This window comes from Biomphalaria glabrata, chromosome 13 (genome assembly GCF_947242115.1).
Source record: "Biomphalaria glabrata chromosome 13, xgBioGlab47.1, whole genome shotgun sequence".
NCBI classification, from domain to species: Eukaryota; Metazoa; Mollusca; class Gastropoda; family Planorbidae; genus Biomphalaria; species Biomphalaria glabrata.
Window position 1 is genome coordinate 33,185,419 of NC_074723.1, and position 19,624 is coordinate 33,205,042.

At 36.9% G+C, this 19,624-nt stretch overlaps 1 protein-coding gene across 2 annotated transcripts; it reads left to right on the plus strand.

The window, feature by feature from the left end:
- The first annotated feature begins 374 nt into the window (after window positions 1-374).
- LOC106077580 (uncharacterized) lies at window positions 375-16,040 on the plus strand. 2 transcript variants are annotated; one of them, XM_056008485.1, is made up of 7 exons: window positions 375-705; window positions 1,920-1,999; window positions 2,819-2,882; window positions 5,399-5,809; window positions 7,078-7,230; window positions 8,752-8,931; window positions 15,320-16,040. In XM_056008485.1, the coding sequence occupies exons 1-7, from the start codon at window positions 645-647 to the stop codon at window positions 15,433-15,435; spliced, it is 1,065 nt and encodes a 354-aa protein (XP_055864460.1). In that variant the 5' UTR covers window positions 375-644; the 3' UTR covers window positions 15,436-16,040. The 2 variants fall into 2 exon arrangements, with proteins under 2 accessions (XP_055864460.1, XP_055864461.1); XM_056008486.1 differs by lacking the exon at window positions 8,752-8,931.
- Window positions 16,041-19,624: the final 3,584 nt, after the last annotated feature.

Here is a 19,624-nt window from a genome sequence, read left to right on the forward strand (position 1 = left end):
TAGAATGGGGCGGGGAGTGGGTACAAGAGAAAGAGAGAGAAAGAAAGAAAAAAAGAAATGAAAAAGAAAAGTTGTGCTACATATAGAAAACTAAAACATAACAGAAGTGAGAATAATTGTGAGAATAATTGTGAGAATAATTGTGAGAATAGTTGTGAGAATAATTGTTCCACATTAAGTCTAAGACCCGCCCCCCCCCCCTCCGACTTTTAAACTGAAACTGGATAATCTCATAAATCTTTTTTTTTTTATTTACATTCATATCTTCCCCGTGTGCTGCCCAGATCCTAGATAAGTTTCTTGACCTCTTCTCGTCAGGGTAAAGAGTACCCGTGAGAACTCTCTTCTGCTGTCTGTTCCAGGAACGGCCATTGCATAGAAATTGTGCGAAGTTAAGTGTTTTTTATTGTCTTAAATACAGGGAACGTAAAGTAGCAATGTATTCTAGTAGATATAAAACCAGAGAGAAAGTGAACAGTCATATCTTTTTACCTCTGCACTGAAAACAAATACAAACATAGTTGTTAACTTTTACTTTTCTGATTAGCAAGTTAAGGAAAATAATTCACCATCTTTAAAAACACTCATTTCTTTTTAATTACCGCATTCATTTTTCTCCGTTTTCTTTAAAGTGTTGTATTGAAATGACTCCTTTTCTTCAGTGCCTTGCTTTCTGTGCTTTTATTGTACCAGTAATAACTTTAGGTAATGTATACAACTGTGTTAGTTTTCTTTTTTTTTATTACAATACCTCTATTCAAGTCACTCCTTGATGGAGGGCGGCCGCTAATCGATTTTCCTATGAATTTAACAGTTGGTGTATATCGCTGAGAAATTAATTACTAGCTCTATAATGTTTCAAATTAAAAAATAAATGAATGTAAATTTGGCTAGAGATTTACAAATCTATATAGGTCTAGAGTCAACATAGCCTAGCCGTATTAACGTAATTATGCGATAACAGTAAATTTAAAGTTTCTTCTAGTTTATTAACTCTTTCTCTCCGTAATTATTTACCACATTCTGGTGGAATGAACGTTAGTATCGTCAGTTAGGAGAGAAGAGTTAATGTTTATAAGCGTTGCTGATATGTCTACGTAAATCTAAAATAGATTGAATCTACATTCTAGCTCTAGAAGTAGGCCTAGGTCTAGACTAGAAGAGTTCTAAATAAGAACTTTAGGCCTAGTGTTAGACCAAGATGTCTATGTAATAAACATAACAACAATAAATAATCTCCTATATATTTCGTCCCCTCTGGCCGATTCAGAAAATGATACAACTTCAATGTAATCAAGCAGCTGACTGTGTCACGTTTTCAACACTCGAATAAGTTCAAATTTTTTTTTTAAATTATTTTTTTAAATTATTGTATTACATAGTACCAATGTGGGTATTGTCTTTAAAAAAATATATTTTAAAAATGTTTTTCCTGTGTATCGTATATTCTAAGTTTGGTTCTCATATGTTTCAATTTTCCTATCTTCTTAATGCTGCATTTATATCAGGGGTTCTCAACCTGTGGTTAGCGACCCCCTTGTGGGTCGATTGACGATTAGATAGGGGTCGCCTAAGACCATCAAAAATAAGAATTGTTATTGTCTATTCTTCTATTGCTGTATGTGTGTGTATGGGGGGGGGGTCGCCGAGCTTAAAAGGTTGAGAACCGCTGATTTGGATACTCTGTCGGCCTTGACAAGCATAGGAAAAAGAATTACATGATCTAAACAAACATTTGGTGTTACAGTCAAACAATCCATAACCGTATTAATTAATTCAATTAAACCTTTTAGCTTGAACAAAGCCTAACATTGTACTCCGTAATTTTTCTCAATAACGAAATTGTGTAATGTTTACTCATATTTAATTTGCGATGTTCTCATATGTTTAATCTTATGCAATATTTTTAAATTTTAAAGGTCCGATGCTGAGTTTTACTGGGAACCCTGAAACAATAATAGAACATATTGAGCCTTTGACTTTGACATGTTCGTTTAAGGTAAGTTTTTCTTAAATCAAACCATCTTTCTTTGTAACCTAAAAAAAAACCTAATATGAACTGATGTAGCTCTAGTTTGAAAATATTTTTAAAATACCAACCAGGAAGCATAGTATTAAATTACGCCTCGCTTTCAAAGGAAATTGATAACCGTTTGACCAGAGTTAGTAGTGCTTTTATGTCTACCTTGCGGTGGTTCTCCCAATCCTGCTACATGGATCTGAGACACGGGTATTACACAGAAAGCTAATAAGACTACTTAAACGCTTTCATCAACGATGCTTGCGCTCTACCTTGGACAGACGTTGGCAAGACAAACAAACAGCGATGTCTTTGCGAACGCCGGTATGGACAGTAGAGAGGGACTTCTTATGGTACGACAGTTACACTAGGCAGGGCAAGTATCCCGTATGGGGCACGAACGGGTGAGCAAAAAGGTGGTCGACGTAACAAAGGTGCTTAACGAAAACGCTTCAAAGACCAGCTTAGGAGCCAATTTGCCTTAGCTGACATAGAAGAGAGCACCTGGTTGCATGCGGCTTCAGAACGAGACAGCTGGAGGTGACTCACAAAGACCGCAGGATACACATTTGAGGCCAAAACAAAATTCGAAGACAAGACTTATTATATATATATATGCCCTTAAGCCTCTCTAAAGTATCTGTCATTCATTTTTAAATGGGGTTTATGTTTAATGCTTCATGACTACAGTTAATGACTACAGTTAATGACTACAGTTTCTTTCGTTTTATCAAGATGAGGACCTAAAGTATTTGTATAAGATTATGTCTAGAAATTTTATAAGTACTTTTTCTTTAGGTCAGTGACAACAAGGTGTACGAAGACATTGGACTAGAGGCTCGTTTCTTGTACATATTACATGGTAAGTCACAATTATAATTCATTGTACACATATTGCTTATATTTATATTGAAATTGCAATATAAACTGATCAAAGAATCATAACAATTAAGGCAGCGATGCCCAATCTTATTTGACCCTAGGGCCTATTTAATTTCCAACAATCGAGTAACTGGCCATAACGCCTAAAAATGAGATATAACACTAATTTTTTTTCTAAGAAACTCATTTATCTTAAGTATTAACTTGCTTTAACTGACATAGGAGAGGGCATCTAATGACATGTGGATTTAATACGAGACAGTCACGGGAAATACTGCATTTCCCATTAATCTTCGGATTTGAAGACAATCCTTAATATCATGATTTTTTGCTTTGATTTTGTTTATTTTAAACCATTACTTGCCCCAGCAAAGCCAAAAGGGGGGGGGGGGGTTTGAGTTAAAAATCCTCTTCATTGGGGTTTTGCAATTACAAAATTGAAAAAATACTAAATGTGGCTCAACAAAGATATAGTTATAGAAATCGGGCCTCAATCAAGGAAATCCTATGCCGAACTGGGAGTCAATCACTTAGAGAGGATATATGAAAAAGCGTCGCAGTAGTTTTGAGTGACATGTTCTCTGACGAAATTAATTATGCATACTAAGAGTTGCAATGGCATGGAGGCCATTATGAGTTAAGCGGAAATAGAAAAATCCTAGTATAACATGGATTCAAACTATCATGGAGGACCTCAGAGCAGCTTGCTGCCCAATGCTCCGAAAGGTGCGTGAGGATTTTAGTCTTAAGTAAGTAAGAATGGCAGATTAGGTTTTTGAACTAAAATTATTTTCCAATAACAGGATAGTGCACTGTAGATACCTCAGCATATGCATTTAAAAAAAAAAAACGGAAATGGTGCCTGGCAGCAGAGCTCCGCCCCGAACCCCACTGGGGGAGCTCGCAGCGCTCCTCCAGAACCTCTTGCTGCTAAGGACGTGGTGTTTACAGTTTTTTCACTCACTACAGGAAAAACCTATTTTAGGTTACATTGAATGCCTTTCGAAGGAATGAAGGCTCAGAATGTAGTAAAGATTAACTCTCCAATCCCCCCCCCCGACACACACACACACACAAATATATATATATATATATATATATATATATATATATATATATATATATATATATATTGTTTTTAGGTTAAGTACATTAACTCTTATGACTAAAAAATAATATGTATTTATTGGAGTATTCTCCCTTGAGTTGTTATGTGTTTATGATTGAGGATGATTAGGCGGCTGCCAGCAATTCATGCCTCTTATATAAAACTACTTATCGTTATTTGATAACTAAAGGCGTTTGTGAATCTGATTTTTCAGATATTAACACACACACATATATATATATATATATGCACACATATATATACCGGGGAGGGTAGAGAAAAAAATACCCCCCCGACGAAAAAAGATCATGGCTACGCCTATGCTTATTATTATTATTTACATTAATATATGTAATGTTTAATGTTTCTATGCTTATTCTCAATCATTTCCCACTCTCGAATTAAACTGTACGTTCGCGCAATTATTCACTTTTACCTGACAATACATTAATCAATTAAAAAAACAAAAAAACTAGTTAATTAGTTAACTAATTATTTGAAATTATTTTGTTCTATATCAAAAAAAGAGGGAATAACTGCTTCTTAATGAGAGATGTGGATGTATATATGGATTTTTTGCCTCTTATTATGTTTTTTGACGCGTTCATTCTTTCCCTTTCTATTCTCAAATCAATTTAAAATTTTGACATAACTTTTCAAAATCGAGGTCATACACGAATCAATTTGAAAATAACCAGTCAGTGAATCGGTTAGTAGTAATTCATTAGTTCTGCTTTATAGGGTCTAAAGGGAGCTAAACACTGCCTTTTTTTATATAAGGCAGTAATTAGCTGTCCTGACCATTAGATAAGCTTTGTTTTAAAAATAGTATTTTTTTTTGTGCTTATTGTGTTCGTTTTGTGTTCTTTGAATAATTACGAAATTATTTGAATTTTAGATTTAGAGAATAAGAGAATTGATGACACACATGCTTTCGAGAATACAAAGTGAGAAAGAAAGACCCGTTTCCCGTTGCAGTTTTTGTATAAAACTATTGGCTTATTATTGGCGTGGAAGAAAGTTGTTGCAGTTTAACTTCTATAATGGCTAGGTGTATTTGATCAGTCATACCTTGATTTAAGTATCATTGTTTAATTTGTGTTTCTACATACCCTCACTGTTACATTCACCTGTCAATGTTTCCTGTTAGCCTTATAAAATAGAGACGTTCCTTCAAATAAGAAGATAACGTCCTGCACGTCTAGCATCTATTGCTAAATAATTGTTATTATCAGAAGTAGTAGTTGAAAAATATAGTTGTAAGTTTTTTTTTTAGTCTATACAAAAGGCTTTCATATAACAATTTATTGATATCAGATTGCTGTTAACAGTCTTTTTGATAGTTGTATATATTTTGATTGTTTATAAATCTGCTCTTCATTAAACAGAAACGAAAAGAACCATTGCAAGCATTTCTAAAGGTCAACCTGTGGCTAAAGTCCAATACCCTGGTTCTACTAAAGTTCAAGGACAAATCTACGACAGCAAGGATTTAAAAGAGTCTTTTCTTCAAGTAACGTGGAAAAATCCGAAACTCTCGGAGTCTGGGAAATATTTCTGTCTTGCGCATGCCAGTAATTCTACGGGCCAAGACGTTGTGATAGATGCTAGCATAACCATTAATGTGAGCAGATCAACAATGGAGGACTTGGCTTCAGCTGTGAGTCGTCTAAGAGATCGTGCTGATCAAAATGAAGAGAGAGAAACACAAAACAGGAAGCGAATAATGCGCTTGGAAGAAGACTTCAATGTTCGGGTTGCCAATTTGTCCCTTTTGTTAAACATGCAGTTTGAAACAGGTATTATCTTATTTTAATGTTATTCTTTTATTGTGATAACTTCCGAAAAGGCGTCAGAGAGCATCTGCAGCTATAAAACACGTTTGGTATAGAGTTTGTCCATATTTTAACTGGAAAAAATTGTTTTCATCTCTATACAGATCAAGCTTTTCAAAGCTCCTCTCAGGTTGTTTCCTTCACAAAAAATCTAATTTCTAAAATGTTGAAAAAAGAGAGAGATAGAAGATGTATTTTTTGTGGTCTGTAAGTTATATTTTGCTAAGCTTGCTCAATATCTTATTATTAGAAAATTAATATATTATGCAAATAATGCGCGTACAAATGTTTAGTTGGACAAGCTATCTAGCCAAACATCGTTTTTCAAAAGGACTTTTCATAATGCTCACCACCATCAAAATTAGTGTGGTACATTGAAGGAATGTGGTGGTTGTACCCCGGTATGTTTGACCTTCGGTCTTGCATTTAGTCATGAATAAGCCATTAAGAACAGGGTGTGATCTATTTACATTTACTTGGACCTCTTCCAGACAGAGCAATTGTTCTTCCTCGACTAGAGTTGGCAAGTCTTTGACTCAGCTGTCTCCACAACGAACACTTTGAGCTAGAACCTAATAACTGTGAAACCACAGGATACTGCCATTGTGTGTTATTTTCATTAGTGATCTTTTTTTAGAATTATTTCTTATGGAATAATGTTGAGTTACAATGTTAAAATATCTAACGTATTCACAAGTAAGAACGACCAGATTCTAATTTTAAAAAAAAAGATCAAATACTAATTTAAAAAACAGTGTAGAATATGTAGGTGGTCCTAATGTCATTAATAATATATGTTTGCTTTTTATTACACAGCATATATCCACTCTGTCTGGTAAAAAGTGTGTACACATTATTTCAAACTAACCCATTCTCGGATTAAGCTGAAACTTCTCGCAATTATTTATTAATATAGACATGTCAAGAATCTATAAAAAATAGTAACTGGTTAGTTAATTGCGTACTGCTAATTTATTATGTTCTTTTAATAGCAACAAGGGACATTCACAGATATGGTTAATTTCAGTGTGTTGTGTTTAGACAATTATTTATTGTACCAAAGAAATCAAGAATTAAAAACAAAACTATTAAATTAGTCAATGAATTGTTAATAATAAATTACTTCGTTTAATATCGAATAAAATAACTCTTAGATATTGTTTTAAGGACGCAGTTCTTCCCCTTAAGATAAGTTTTTTTTTGGTAAGATTTTACTTGTTTTTAAATTTCAGCAACTGAAATTGAGGAAAGTACTGTAACCCCTGAACCTCTCAATGCTCCTTGTAAACCAGGCTTTAAGAAAGTCAAAGACGGACCACTCTTTGCTTGTCTTTGGACATCGACATTTCCTTTGCCACATGATGGTGCCCGGGAAGATTGCAAAGGTCCAAATTTGTCTCTATATCTACATCTCTTTTTACAGCCAAGGATCAATTTGACAAACTAACTCACTGACTGACTAAATATTTCATACGGTCAATATAGGCCTACCAGCAACTATAATCTAAAACTCTGATGCCTTTAAGCTAATTAAACCCTAATAAGATTTAGTTCCAGTCTACGAATAAATAACTAAATCAATATTGGACGACAGAAGATGAACCCGGGACCATTGAGACGACCAACACTCATACCGCTTGACAAGGCAGCCATTCCTCCATCTCCGCTTAGGAGCAATAAAAATATTATATCGAGTTGAAACAATGGATGTATGTTTTTTTGGTGTAGGCGTCAGGGTTAATACATTATTTTTACTTATAATTGTATGTTACTTATAAAATATTTCTTAAGTAAAATGTTCCCTGAATTAGTTTTACCTCTACCCCCCCCCACCCCAATAGTTTATTTAACTCTTTCTCTCCTAACTGACGATACCAACGTTGATTCCATCATAATGTGGTAAATAATTACGGAGAGAAAGAGTTAAGTTAAGCCAAAACTAGTACCAAGTCATAATCAAGTGCAGGAAATAATAAGGGACAGCAACAATGTTGAAATAACTAATTAAGATCTAGAATGTGTGTGTGTGATCAGCTCTTAGTGTCCCCAGACTCTATCGAGAACATACCGCTATTGTTTTCTCCATTTCAGACCTTGCTTAATTGTATAAGAACGCACTAGCTGTAAAAGGCAAAATAAAAAAAAAGAGGTTCCTCTTAATAAATAATCAAAGAGTTTCTATTACCAAATTGCAAATGGCGCCAATATTCCAGGTCTGAGTGACCCCACCTTATCGACCAACAGGGGAACGACATAATATAAAAGATCGGTTAAAAATATCAATAACAAGTTTTAATCATATAGATATTTGAGTCTGTTAACAAACTGTGATTTTTACATATAGATTGGACCGCCCCCCCCCACTCAAAAGTGTATGGGGGCATTGATGCCTTCGCCCCCTCCCAACCCCACCAAATCGGCCAAGCATACTAGAAAAGGGGGGTCGCCGACATATTCCAAAAAATAGGTTGAACTATAAATAATTATATATATTATTAACCTAAGTAACAAATTCGTGGGGATTGGTCGAGTGGGGGGATCCACCAGTAGGTCCGTGCCAGGTATTATTGACCGTTTAGTAGTTTCTCTTTATAATTAAATTTAAAGCAGACAGATGGGATTTATATGGTATGGGTTGCCTGAATCAGACAGAAAAACTAACGACTAAACAAAGTTTACGTCACTGATTAGCATGCAGGGACACGCTTAGGACATAATCATCTTATTTTAAGTAGGGTCTGTGATTTATAAGATATGATAAGATATATTTAACATTTAGATGTAGCATTTATATAATGTCTGTTAAACAAAGGCATGTATGAAAGCTACGACTCGGGTTGTTTTTTTTGTATTCTAACTTCCTGATACGTTGCTAGTATTCATTAAAACTAATATCAACATTCCAGCTCAAGGAGCTCATCTGTTAACTTTGAAGACTTATGAACAACTAAAACTACTAGTAAACAATAACCCAGCCAAACCCATATGGATTGGTTTAAACGACCAAGAGACGGAGGGAGCATTTGTTTGGGAAGACGATGACTCAGTCTGCGACTATTCCTGCAGACAGATGATCTTTGTGAAAGGTATACTTATATTAAATAATTTTCTAATTTTTCTTCTGTCACAAGTATTTACTTACAGAAATCAGTAGGCTGAATTTTGCAATGTTAAGCAAATAAAAAAAAAAACAACTTTTTTAGATTGGTGTGAGATTGCTGAATGATAACGCGCTTGTCACGGATAAATGTGTGTATGTATGTATAATCTATTTTTACACTCTGCGCGAATGACCGGAAGTGTGTTTTGTTGTCAGAGAGTGGTCAGACAGAGTCCAGCTTGTGTGTGATATGCAGTAAAAGATTATTAAAGGTTCTGTGTTTGATCTAGTGGTTGAAGTGTGTTATTTCGTTAACTAGAACTGAACCAGGGACACGTATCGAGACCAAAGGTAGTTTCTACAGACTTATAAGTAGATAGAGTTATATAATAGGAAAGCTGTGACAGCGCTTAACTTAGAATTTGTTTAACCTGGAGTATATTAACGTGTCCTGGGTTTAATTGATTCCAATTGGTACCAGACATAACGTAGCTGAAGTAAAAGAAGTTTGTCATTGCGATGTAAAATAAATTCTTCATTTACAGTCCGCTCTATGAACTTTATAGGAACTTTACATCACCTGCCTTTATAGATCGCAAGGTATGAAAAGAGTACTGAAGATGTGATTTTTTTTTAAAGAGTAAAACTGGTTTTTTTTTATAATAATGTCTCTTTCTCTTAAGCGTAAAACATATAATTATAATAAACAAGATTAATTATAATCTAATAGTTCGTCCATCGTGGTTCGATGATGACCACTTTGTCATCCAGGGGGCTGAGGGCTTTGTGTTTTGGGGGGGGGGGGGGGATAACAAGTGACTTGCGCTGGAAATTGGATTAAAGTGGGAAGGATTCGCGCAACACGTCGACCTCACTCTCTCGCCCTACAGCCCATCCTTTTCCGGAAGCAAGATTTGGTCAAGACGTCCGGAGAAGTTTGGGTGCAGTGGATGACCACAGACTTTCTGTGTGTCTTGTCCTGCTCTTGAGTACTCCACAGCACTGTGCTGGTACTTGCCATTCTGTCCGATTAGTCTAGTTTTGTGACGTTACGCACAGGCCGCCAAGTCCAGACTTCACATGCTAGGTTTGACAGAACCTCAGTGTACTGAGTGCCATGGACACGTCAGATACCCTCTAACTGGTTTAGCCGGCCAGTCAAAGCCGTTTCCGGGGTGTGGCCGCTGCGCATGCTACAGCTTCTGGGTACCGAGTGGGGACCAAGAGTGAGTCAAGCTACCCTCAAAAAGAGGGTACAACTGCCTGTCCACTAGAGGTGCTACCCCTCCTAGATACCACATACACCCCAATAAATAAACAAGATTACAAACACAAACTCAGAGGCGGCCCCCATCAAAATCACCAATTGATCAATGGGCCAGGAATATTTAAGCCATAGTCTTGTTATGATCGTTTAAATAATTAAAATTGTAAAAAAATAAAATAATTTGGCTTTTTTCTTCACATAAAAGCAAACAGGAAAACACTTCGTCTTTACTGATCACCTAAAAACAGAATGGAAACCTCCCAGACAATGTCGGTGGCACCTGGTGTGGTAGCTCAGGGTGTCATCCCTTCCTCATTAACTTTCTTCAAATATGTTCCAATAAACACTATTGCTAGTTAGTTCTTTTTGTTGAACAAATACAGTGAGCTGATTACCTAATATTCTTTATTTTTTTACTCACATGTAAAATGGGTGTCAATTCTATTATAAAATCCCTCTGTTTATGACATTGATTCAAACGTTATTTCAAATTTTACAAGGATATTAAATTATAATTAGAAACAGACTTAACATTACCTGAACAGAAATGGTATAACGCTGTGCTTTGTCATTTAAACTTAAACTACCAATAAGAAGTGTCTAGGCATATTTGGGCATATATTTAGAGAATTTAATATAATTACCTTTCCCGATGTGTCTGCTTTAGCCATGATATATTTTTTCAACTTGGTTTCTAATCCCCAAAATGGTTTCACCCGGTGCTACCGCACTCCTCTCACCCCACTAGTGACGCTACTGCTCCCAGATACGTAACTTCTCCCCAACAATATTGATTAATATATTGGAGATAACCGGCTAGGAAATTAAAAAAAAAAAACTAGCCCGCACAAATAACGGTTTCCCTTGCGAACAGCATAGTGCAGTGAGGCCCAACCCAATTCGACTTACGGCCATTTTAATTTCTAGCACTAGCGTCGCGGGCCACATCAAGAAAAAGTACAAAAATGAAATAAAACTGACTCAAAACTATTTTATTAGAAACACGTAGGGATCTAGTATTTACATTAATTAATTGAATATTAAAGTTTATCTTCTTTTTTTACGCGTCAGAAAATGGCTTTATTTCTTTACTTTAAATGTGAGCAACATTGTAGCCAGCGTTACCACCGACTCATTTTCTGGTCTCTTTTTGGTAAATATTTTCATGGATTCTCCAATCTCTAAGCATAGTTTAACAATCTTTTCTTCGTGGCTGAAACCAAGAATACCGCCATATTTCTTTTATAATTCTGTTTTTTGTGTTGTTTTTCGACTATCTACATTTTCTTTATAAAACGAACATATTGGCCTATCATTATGTTCCACAAAAAGATAAAGTTCCGTTCACTTTTCCTGGTCCTACATTCCGCGGGCACGTTGCCCTGCCTCATCGTGGCGCCCGCGTGGAAATGGCCATTAGAGGAAGTGGCTAGGCTAAATGGGTAGCAACACAAGACTCCCGTGGGGATGCCCACGGGTAGACGAGAGTCCACCCATTGTACGGGCGGGGTTGTAAAAAAGTCCCCACGAACACGTCCCACATCCATGCGCTGTTCCTCAAAGGGACCGTTACATCAATGGCGGTTCCCGCACAGCTAGCTTGGTACAACGAAGGAAAATGGCGGAGGCTCCCGGTGCCCTCGGCCTTCGGCCATGTGCAGCCAAGCATGCGTCGGGGCCAAAGGCATTGGAAACAGCAATGTTTTACATAGGCATTGACTCGGGTCTCTCTCAAACAGAACTGTGTTTTCACAGTTTTTTTTTTTTTTACTGTTTGGCGTCCAAACAGGTTTTTTTTCAAACTTAGAGCTCGAAGAGCCTTCGGCTCAGCTCTTGGACATCAACAAGGTCCTACATTCTGAGTCCCATGTCTCAAAAGTACAAATGTTAAAGGTCATGGTACCAATCTATCAGATAAAAAATGAAGCCCCTATCAAATGTAAAGATATGTTATTTAACTTATTGTTCTTTTGGTTGGAGGATTTTCTACACTTGTTGCCGACGTTTCTGCGGGCCAGATGAAACCACGTCGCGGGCCGGATCTGGCCCGCGGGCCGAGTTTTTGGCATCACTGCCATAGTGCAATATTTTTTATTTAAATGTTATTACTTTCAACGATCAAAATATTCCTGCTCCATTAGTGAATAGGAGGGGCCGCTTCTGAGGTTGGGTGATTTTGTTTTATTGTATTATTTTTTTTTAATAATGGCTGCATGCTAGAGGTACATTTCTCCAAATATATAACATGTTGAAATTATATAACAGTAACTGTGCTATAACGTATAGAGTTAAATTGTAGGAAAAAATATTTTAAATATTCAAGTCACTTCTTCATGGAACCTGAATCCATGAGCCTTGATCCAGGAACCTGGACAGCTGATCTCGAAATGGCTCGAAAGATAGTCCTAGAAATTTAGCAATTGGTGTTGTTAGGCGCTTCCGCGGTGTCTGATGCAAACAAACCAAATGGAGGTAACACCCAACGAAATGTAGAATCCACTAACACCGACAATAGGCCGAACAATCAATAGAAGTTATTCGACGCTGATACTGAATATCGAACAAGTTTACAAACAAAGAAGGGACCCGTCGAATGTCATGTACTTTTAGCTGTTTATAAAACGCTACTTATTCTACGTTGTTATGAAAGTAGTCTGTTTACGTGCTGGCTCTAAACCCTAATCCTTCTCATTGTCACGAAGAAAAAAACTTCCCCTATTTTGGAAACAAATAATTAATTCATAATCGTGCCATAACAATGTATTAATTCGACTTAGGGTCCTCTCGCGCCGTTCGGCGCAATTGGGGGGCAAGCTGTCTCCACAAAGATCTGTCATTGGCAATGTCTGAAGCCTCCTCCCACCTGGTGTCCACTGTTCTGAGGTCCTCCATGAAAGTGTGGCACCAAGTTATAGGAGGACGTCCGTGTTTGCGCTTTCCTCGTATTGGCTTCCATGTTATCGCAACTCTTGGTGTGCGTAAATCATTTTAGACTTCAATATAACAATGTATATCGCTGAGAAAATTATTTTTAGCTCTTAGCCACATGGGTAAAACTCTAGTTTGACCGCTATAATTTTCAGAAAAAAACATTAAATTTGGCTTTCATAGACTTAAAAAACAAACAGGGCGTAATTAGCCTTAGTGCAACAAAGTAATACTTACGATAACAGAGATAGATTGTAAGTTGCTTCCATTTATGAAAGAATATTTAAAACTTTACTAACATTTTTTACGTAAATCTAACATAGGCTAGATGTAGAAGGGCAAAATTGATAAATACAAATATCTGGGCATTCTGTGGCATTTTACGTCTCGAGAGACGATCTTTTCCCTTTGCAACTTCTTGTGTGACTAAAGAGGCCAATCCTTGATACACAGCTGCGATCGCAGGTTGGGCATATATAATCACCAGGCGCCGTTGCATTTTCACCCTTCTTTCTGCTTCTGTTGTGTATGCCATCTGCAATCTGTGACCCTTCCTTTATGCTCTCTCTCCATGTGGATCTGTCCAGTGCCACCTCTTCCCAGTTGCCAGTGTCAATTTTGAAGAGCTTCATGTCGCGTTTGCATACATCCGTATAACGTAAAAGTGGGTGACCAGCGGCTCTCCTGCCTTCTATTAGATCGCCATACAAGATGTCCTGTAGAAGTCGACCTACTGGCATTCTACGAACGTGGCCAAGCCAGCCAAGGCGTCTGCTGCTGATAACAGAGCGGATGTCCTGGCATCCTGCTCTTTGTAACACTTCCTCATTGGTTATCTTATCTTGCCACCTTATTTTGAGGATCCGCCTTAGGCATCGGAGGTGGAAGACATTCAGCTTTTTTTTCCTGCCATGAGTAGGTTGACCATGTTTCACTTCCGTACAGCAAGGTGCTCAACACACAAGTCCGGTAGACTAGGGCTTTAGTACTGCTAGTCAGCAATATGTTGTCCCAGACTCTTTTCTGCAACCGTGACATGGTGGCCATTGCCTTGGCTATCCTGTTGTTTATGTCTTTATCCAGTAGAGTGTTGTTGGATATGATGGAGCCAAGGTAACAAAAGTGATCAACAATTTCTATATCTGGGCATATAACGGTGTTAAAACCTCAAGTTCCATACATACCCGGTTTTTTATTATATTTTAAATTGTGTAATAGAGGTATTCTCTTTTTAAAAAATATTTTAATATGTTGTTCTTGTTTATTATGTGTTCTTAAATTTCACATATTTTTACTTTTTTTTCTCTTCTAAATTATCGTCGTGATGTTTAACATTTGCAATATGCGCTATAGTTACTTACTGACTTACTTACTTACTGACTTACTTACTTACTGACTTACTTACTTACTGACTTAATCCTTGTGCACTCCCAGGGGAGAATAGGGCCGCGACCACCGAACTCGGTTCTGAGCAGCTTTCTTCATCTGCTCCCATGTCATTCCAGTACTCTCAGCATCACTGATGACTGACCTCTTCCAGGTTTGCTTGGGTCTGCCCCACTTTCCCCTTTCCTTGTGGGTTCCATTCAAGTGCCTGCCTTGCAACATTGGTAGCTGGTTTTCGCAGGGTGTGTGCTATCCAGCTCCATTTTCGCACTATACACTCTAATAACTGATTCAGTTAACACTTATAAATTTTTTTTTCTTTGAACCAATCGCGGTTTGGTTAATTTATGTCCTGTCTTTTAGATATAGCGTATCTCCTTGTAAAAAGAATACATAGCCTACTTCCACCAGAATGAAAAATGAGTCAGTACAACTTAATGACAATGAGCAAGCAACTTCTGTATCTGTGAATTTGTTTAAATATTTTGATAGACGCACCTAGTGATAGTCCACATTTGTGAATTTACATGAGATTGTGTACTGACCATATTCCGTGTCAATATCTTTATTGTGTAGTTATTTTGGTCATTCGGTTTTTAGGTGTTAAAACTTTTTTTTGTTTTATTAAAAAACGACAATATGTTAACATAAAACTTCAGTATAGAAAATGAATATACTTATTATTATAAATTCACTATAGGAATAACATGCAATATATAACAGTATACAAGTATATTAGTTATCAAGGTTTCAAACTTTGTTAATATAAATTTCTTTCCTTTTTACCCTACAGGAGAACCTAATAATGCCAACAATGAAGACTGCGTGGAATATTCTCCCGAGAAACATGGGCTCAATGACGTTCTCTGCTCAGATACAAAATATGTCATCTGTGAACAGCCTTTCTAATTTATATTAAACGAGTCGACCCGCGGCCTAGCATACGCCTCACACCTCATTTATTTTTCGGAGTCTCACTCTCTGTCACCGCCAAGTTTTTGTATTGGCTGAAAACATTATTAGACAGAAATACTTTTGAAATATGACTATTCTTAAAATATGTAACTATTGGTTTTAAGGAAAAAAATTATGCAGTTTAAAAAGCATACATATTTTTTCAAGGTTCCTTAAGTTTGATGTTTTTGAAAGTGCAGGGGACATGTTGATAAATCCTAAACTTAGTTCAATTAAACTAGTGGAGACTTACAATAGAATTAGGCAAGGTCACCATTGTTTAATTACATTGTGGTGTAGAAATCGTCCCTCCTGATCTGAAACATTCATTGTCTATTGATGGAATAAAGTTATTATTATTATAGGCTATACATTAATGAAAACATTTTTAGATATGCATTTTATATGTATTTTTTAAAAAGTATTTTAACATAGTGTTCATTGTAATAAAAAAAAGAATACAGGACTTAAAATAAACTGTTAAACTCATTGACATAAAGTGTTTTTTTTGTAATTATGAAAATGAAAAATGTTAATAAAAATAAATAAATTGAACATCGTTTCATGAGCAAGCTGTACTTTGTTAAACTTGAGTACGAAAACCGGAAATGAAGATAAACAAAGCACTACAGGAAAAAAAAAGACTTAATCTAGCTGTATTGAACATTCGAAACGAATGATTTTAAATATATAGTAAACAGACTGTATATTGTAATGACTTGATTGTTAGACGCTTAGAAGTTAGGATTTATCAGGTATTTCCTAGTGACGCGACAACACAATAAAAACCTAGAACAGAATAACATTAACGGTCGAGATAGATCTTTTGTAGAAATGATTAGGAAAAGAAGTACATTTCCGTGGTAGACAGCGTGGACTGTGGCCTTTCTTATTGTATATTTAAGAATTGTGTTCTTTAAAACAGGTTTTATTATTTTATATATGTTAAACTAGTTTTCGTTTAAGTAATAACAATACTTAGAACTAGCAACAACAAATAGCATCATAGCTGTATACATATTCGTTTAGTTCATAATGGGGTGCTTTACGATGCCCAAACCACTAGCGGATCCAGAACTTTGAAGTGGGGGGGGCGATTTTTTTTCAAACCCTAACCCTAACGCCCAGTAAACCCTAACCCTATGCATAAACGTGCGTACACACACACACACACACACACATATACATACATATATATATATATATGTTTATATATATATATATATATATATTAGAATTATAAAAAAGCAGCATTTCTAAACCTTCAGCGAAAAACAAAACAACAGGGGCAGCGCTATAAGGTTCTCTTGTGGGGTTCTTGCTTTTTTCACTGCAGAAACGCATTCTCCTGACAAGTATAGCTCTTATTTATCAAAGGATTTCGGGGCGAAGCCCCAACATCAAAAGCGTTTTCTTGCATTCTTCACTGCAGAAACGCATTCTCCTGACAAGTACAGCTCATCATTCATTAATGAAGTTCGGGGCGAAGCCCCGACGCCAAAAGCGTTTTCTTGCTTTTTTCACTGCAGAAACGCATTCTCCTGACAAGTACAGCTCTTTATTCATCAATGGATTTCGGGGCGAAGCCCCGACGCCAAAAGCGTTTTCTTGCATTCTTCACTGCAGAAACGCATTCTCCTGACAAGTACAGCTCTTTATTCATCAATGGATTTCGGGGCGAAGCCCCGACGCCAAAAGCGTTTTCTTGCTTTTTTCACTGCAGAAATGCATTCTCCTGACAAGTACAGCTCTTTATTCATCAATGGATTTCGGGGCGAAGCCCCGACGCCAAAAGCGTTTTCTTCTTTTTTCACTGCAGAAACGTATTCTCCTGACATCTACAGCTCATTATTCATCAATGGAGTTCGAAGCTCATTATTCATACTATTAAAAAAGGACCTTTTAAATAATGTTGTACTTGAAAATTATTTTAATATGAATTTATAGGCCCTTAATACATTGCAAATAAAACCGATTTGTTCCTTGAAAAGATACCCCACATATTTAGATTTATGCTTTGGGGATCGCCGCCGAAAAAAAAAATATTCAATAAATAGTATTCAATATGATTGAGTTATAAATTGTGAATTATAGTCCCAAATTTATTTAACTAGAAAAATATCAGATTGAGTAAAGGTTGGTAAAAGGCGACTATGAAAACATTATTTGAGTTTATAACTCATCTCAATCATGGCTCTAATACTGAAAAATTTCGTTTGAATTCTAACTTTTCCAATGCAAAGTCTTACTTAAAATAATTATGATAAATTCATGTGAAATTACATAAACTCTGGAAATGGGAGGAGCGGTAGAGTGAAAACGATTAATCCTCGCTCCTTTAATAATTTCTGCTAAAGATTGCATTTGGCATTAAAGAATAGGGGTTGGGCGACTCAATATAAGAATTTAATTTATAGTGTATATAAATTATGATGGGGGAAATGCGATTCCCTCCTGGTACAACCCTTTTTCATTTAAATTTACTAATGATACTATTTGAGATTAGATTGTGGTATGACATAATATACAATGGGTCACATATCAATAAGTAGTTTATATTATATAGATATTCAACTAATTTTGTTCACAAACTATGATTCTCCACAAAAATAGGACCGCCCCCCCCCCAGCATTCAGAGGGCTAGAGTGGGGAGGGCAGTACATGCAATCGCCTCCCCCCCCACCCCACCGAATCGGCCAAAATACCAGAAAGGGAGCGACATAATATAAAATGTATATATTAATTCAACTAATTTTGTTCACAAACTATGATTTCTCCATAAAAACGGACCGCCCCCCCCCCACCACTCAAAGGGTTAAGGTGGGAAGGGCAGAAGAGGTATCCGTCTCCCCCCCCCCCACACACCAATCGGCAAACAGGGAACGACATAATATAAAGATCGGTTAAAAAATCAATAACAAGTCTACACAATATAGATATTACATTGATTCTATTAGCAAGCTGTGATTTCTACAAATTAATTGGACCGCCCCCCCCCACTCGAAAGTGTATGGGGGGGCGGGATTGATACCATCGCCCCCTCCCGACCCCACCAATCGGCGAACATACTAGAGGGGGGGGCGAAATAATCTAAAAATAGGTTGAAATATAAATAATTTGTATTTATTTTTAACATAAGTAATAAATTCCTATACAAATTGTGTGAATTCTATAATAAAATTCGCCCGCCCCCCCCTCCGGGGGGGGGGAGAGTCGGCCGAGTGGGGGGGGCGATCGCCCCTACCGCCCCCCCCCTGGATCCGCCAGTGGCCCAAACTGTAAATCATTAAAGGTGTTCAAGTAATACTTTATGTATAGAGCAATGAGTACTGATCCTTTGATTCTCTAGGATTCTCTTCGGAAAACACGTGTTTTATTTGACAGAGACTCTGACTGTGGCCTTTGTTTTTAAGCTATATCGTCAGTTCCACATGCAGCCGTCGCCTGCCCGATCGTACGTTCAACGAGCCGTTAACTCAAGGTGACCTTCATCAGGACAGTGATCATCTCAACGCCTGGTCTACTCAACGCTTATATTATCAACGCCTGATCTTCGTATGCTGAATCGACCTGAAGCCAGAGGAACCGTTCATTCATAACGGGGGAGAGTTTGTCAGTGAACCTGTTGGACATATTTTTCTTTCTCGTGAAAGCAGTCGTGAGAGCCACATATTCCTATCAAGTTAGATCATCAGTTTTGAGAAGGACAGTTTGTCCGCTGTCAGAAGTATTGTGAGTACTACAAGTTTGTTAGCTAACTGAACCGTTCTGTCTTACCCTTTGAGAAATCCTTGTGGAGCAGTTTGCTCATTGAACCGGTTGCCCCTTATATAACGGTCACTGCATTTGACCTTTGGAAGGTTAGTGAAGTCTGATTCGTTGTTGCTGAACATTAGTCTATTTATTGTGAGTCGGTCTAGGTCTAGACTACTCTAGACCATATCTAGACTTTTTCATGCTGAGTTTGTGGAAATAGCTACATCCACTTATATACTGTGTAACCGTTAATCGCATAATGGGACGTCGTCGGTGGTGACTTTGGTCTCACCTAGTCTACATTGGACATTACGGACATTTTGGTCTAGAACCGTCGTCGTACTACCAGATTAGCAGCAGAAGCAGTGAACTATTTTAGAGAATCGT

Bases quoted from the DNA above. Each gene is read 5' to 3' on its own strand.
- LOC106077580 (XM_056008485.1), top strand. From the start codon at position 645: ATGACTCCTTTTCTTCAGTGCCTTGCTTTCTGTGCTTTTATTGTACCA. The intron at 2,000-2,818 runs GTAAGTTTTTCT...CTTTTTCTTTAG, and splicing joins CTTTGACATGTTCGTTTAAG to GTCAGTGACAACAAGGTGTA. The intron at 7,231-8,751 runs GTCCAAATTTGT...TCAACATTCCAG, and splicing joins TGCCCGGGAAGATTGCAAAG to CTCAAGGAGCTCATCTGTTA.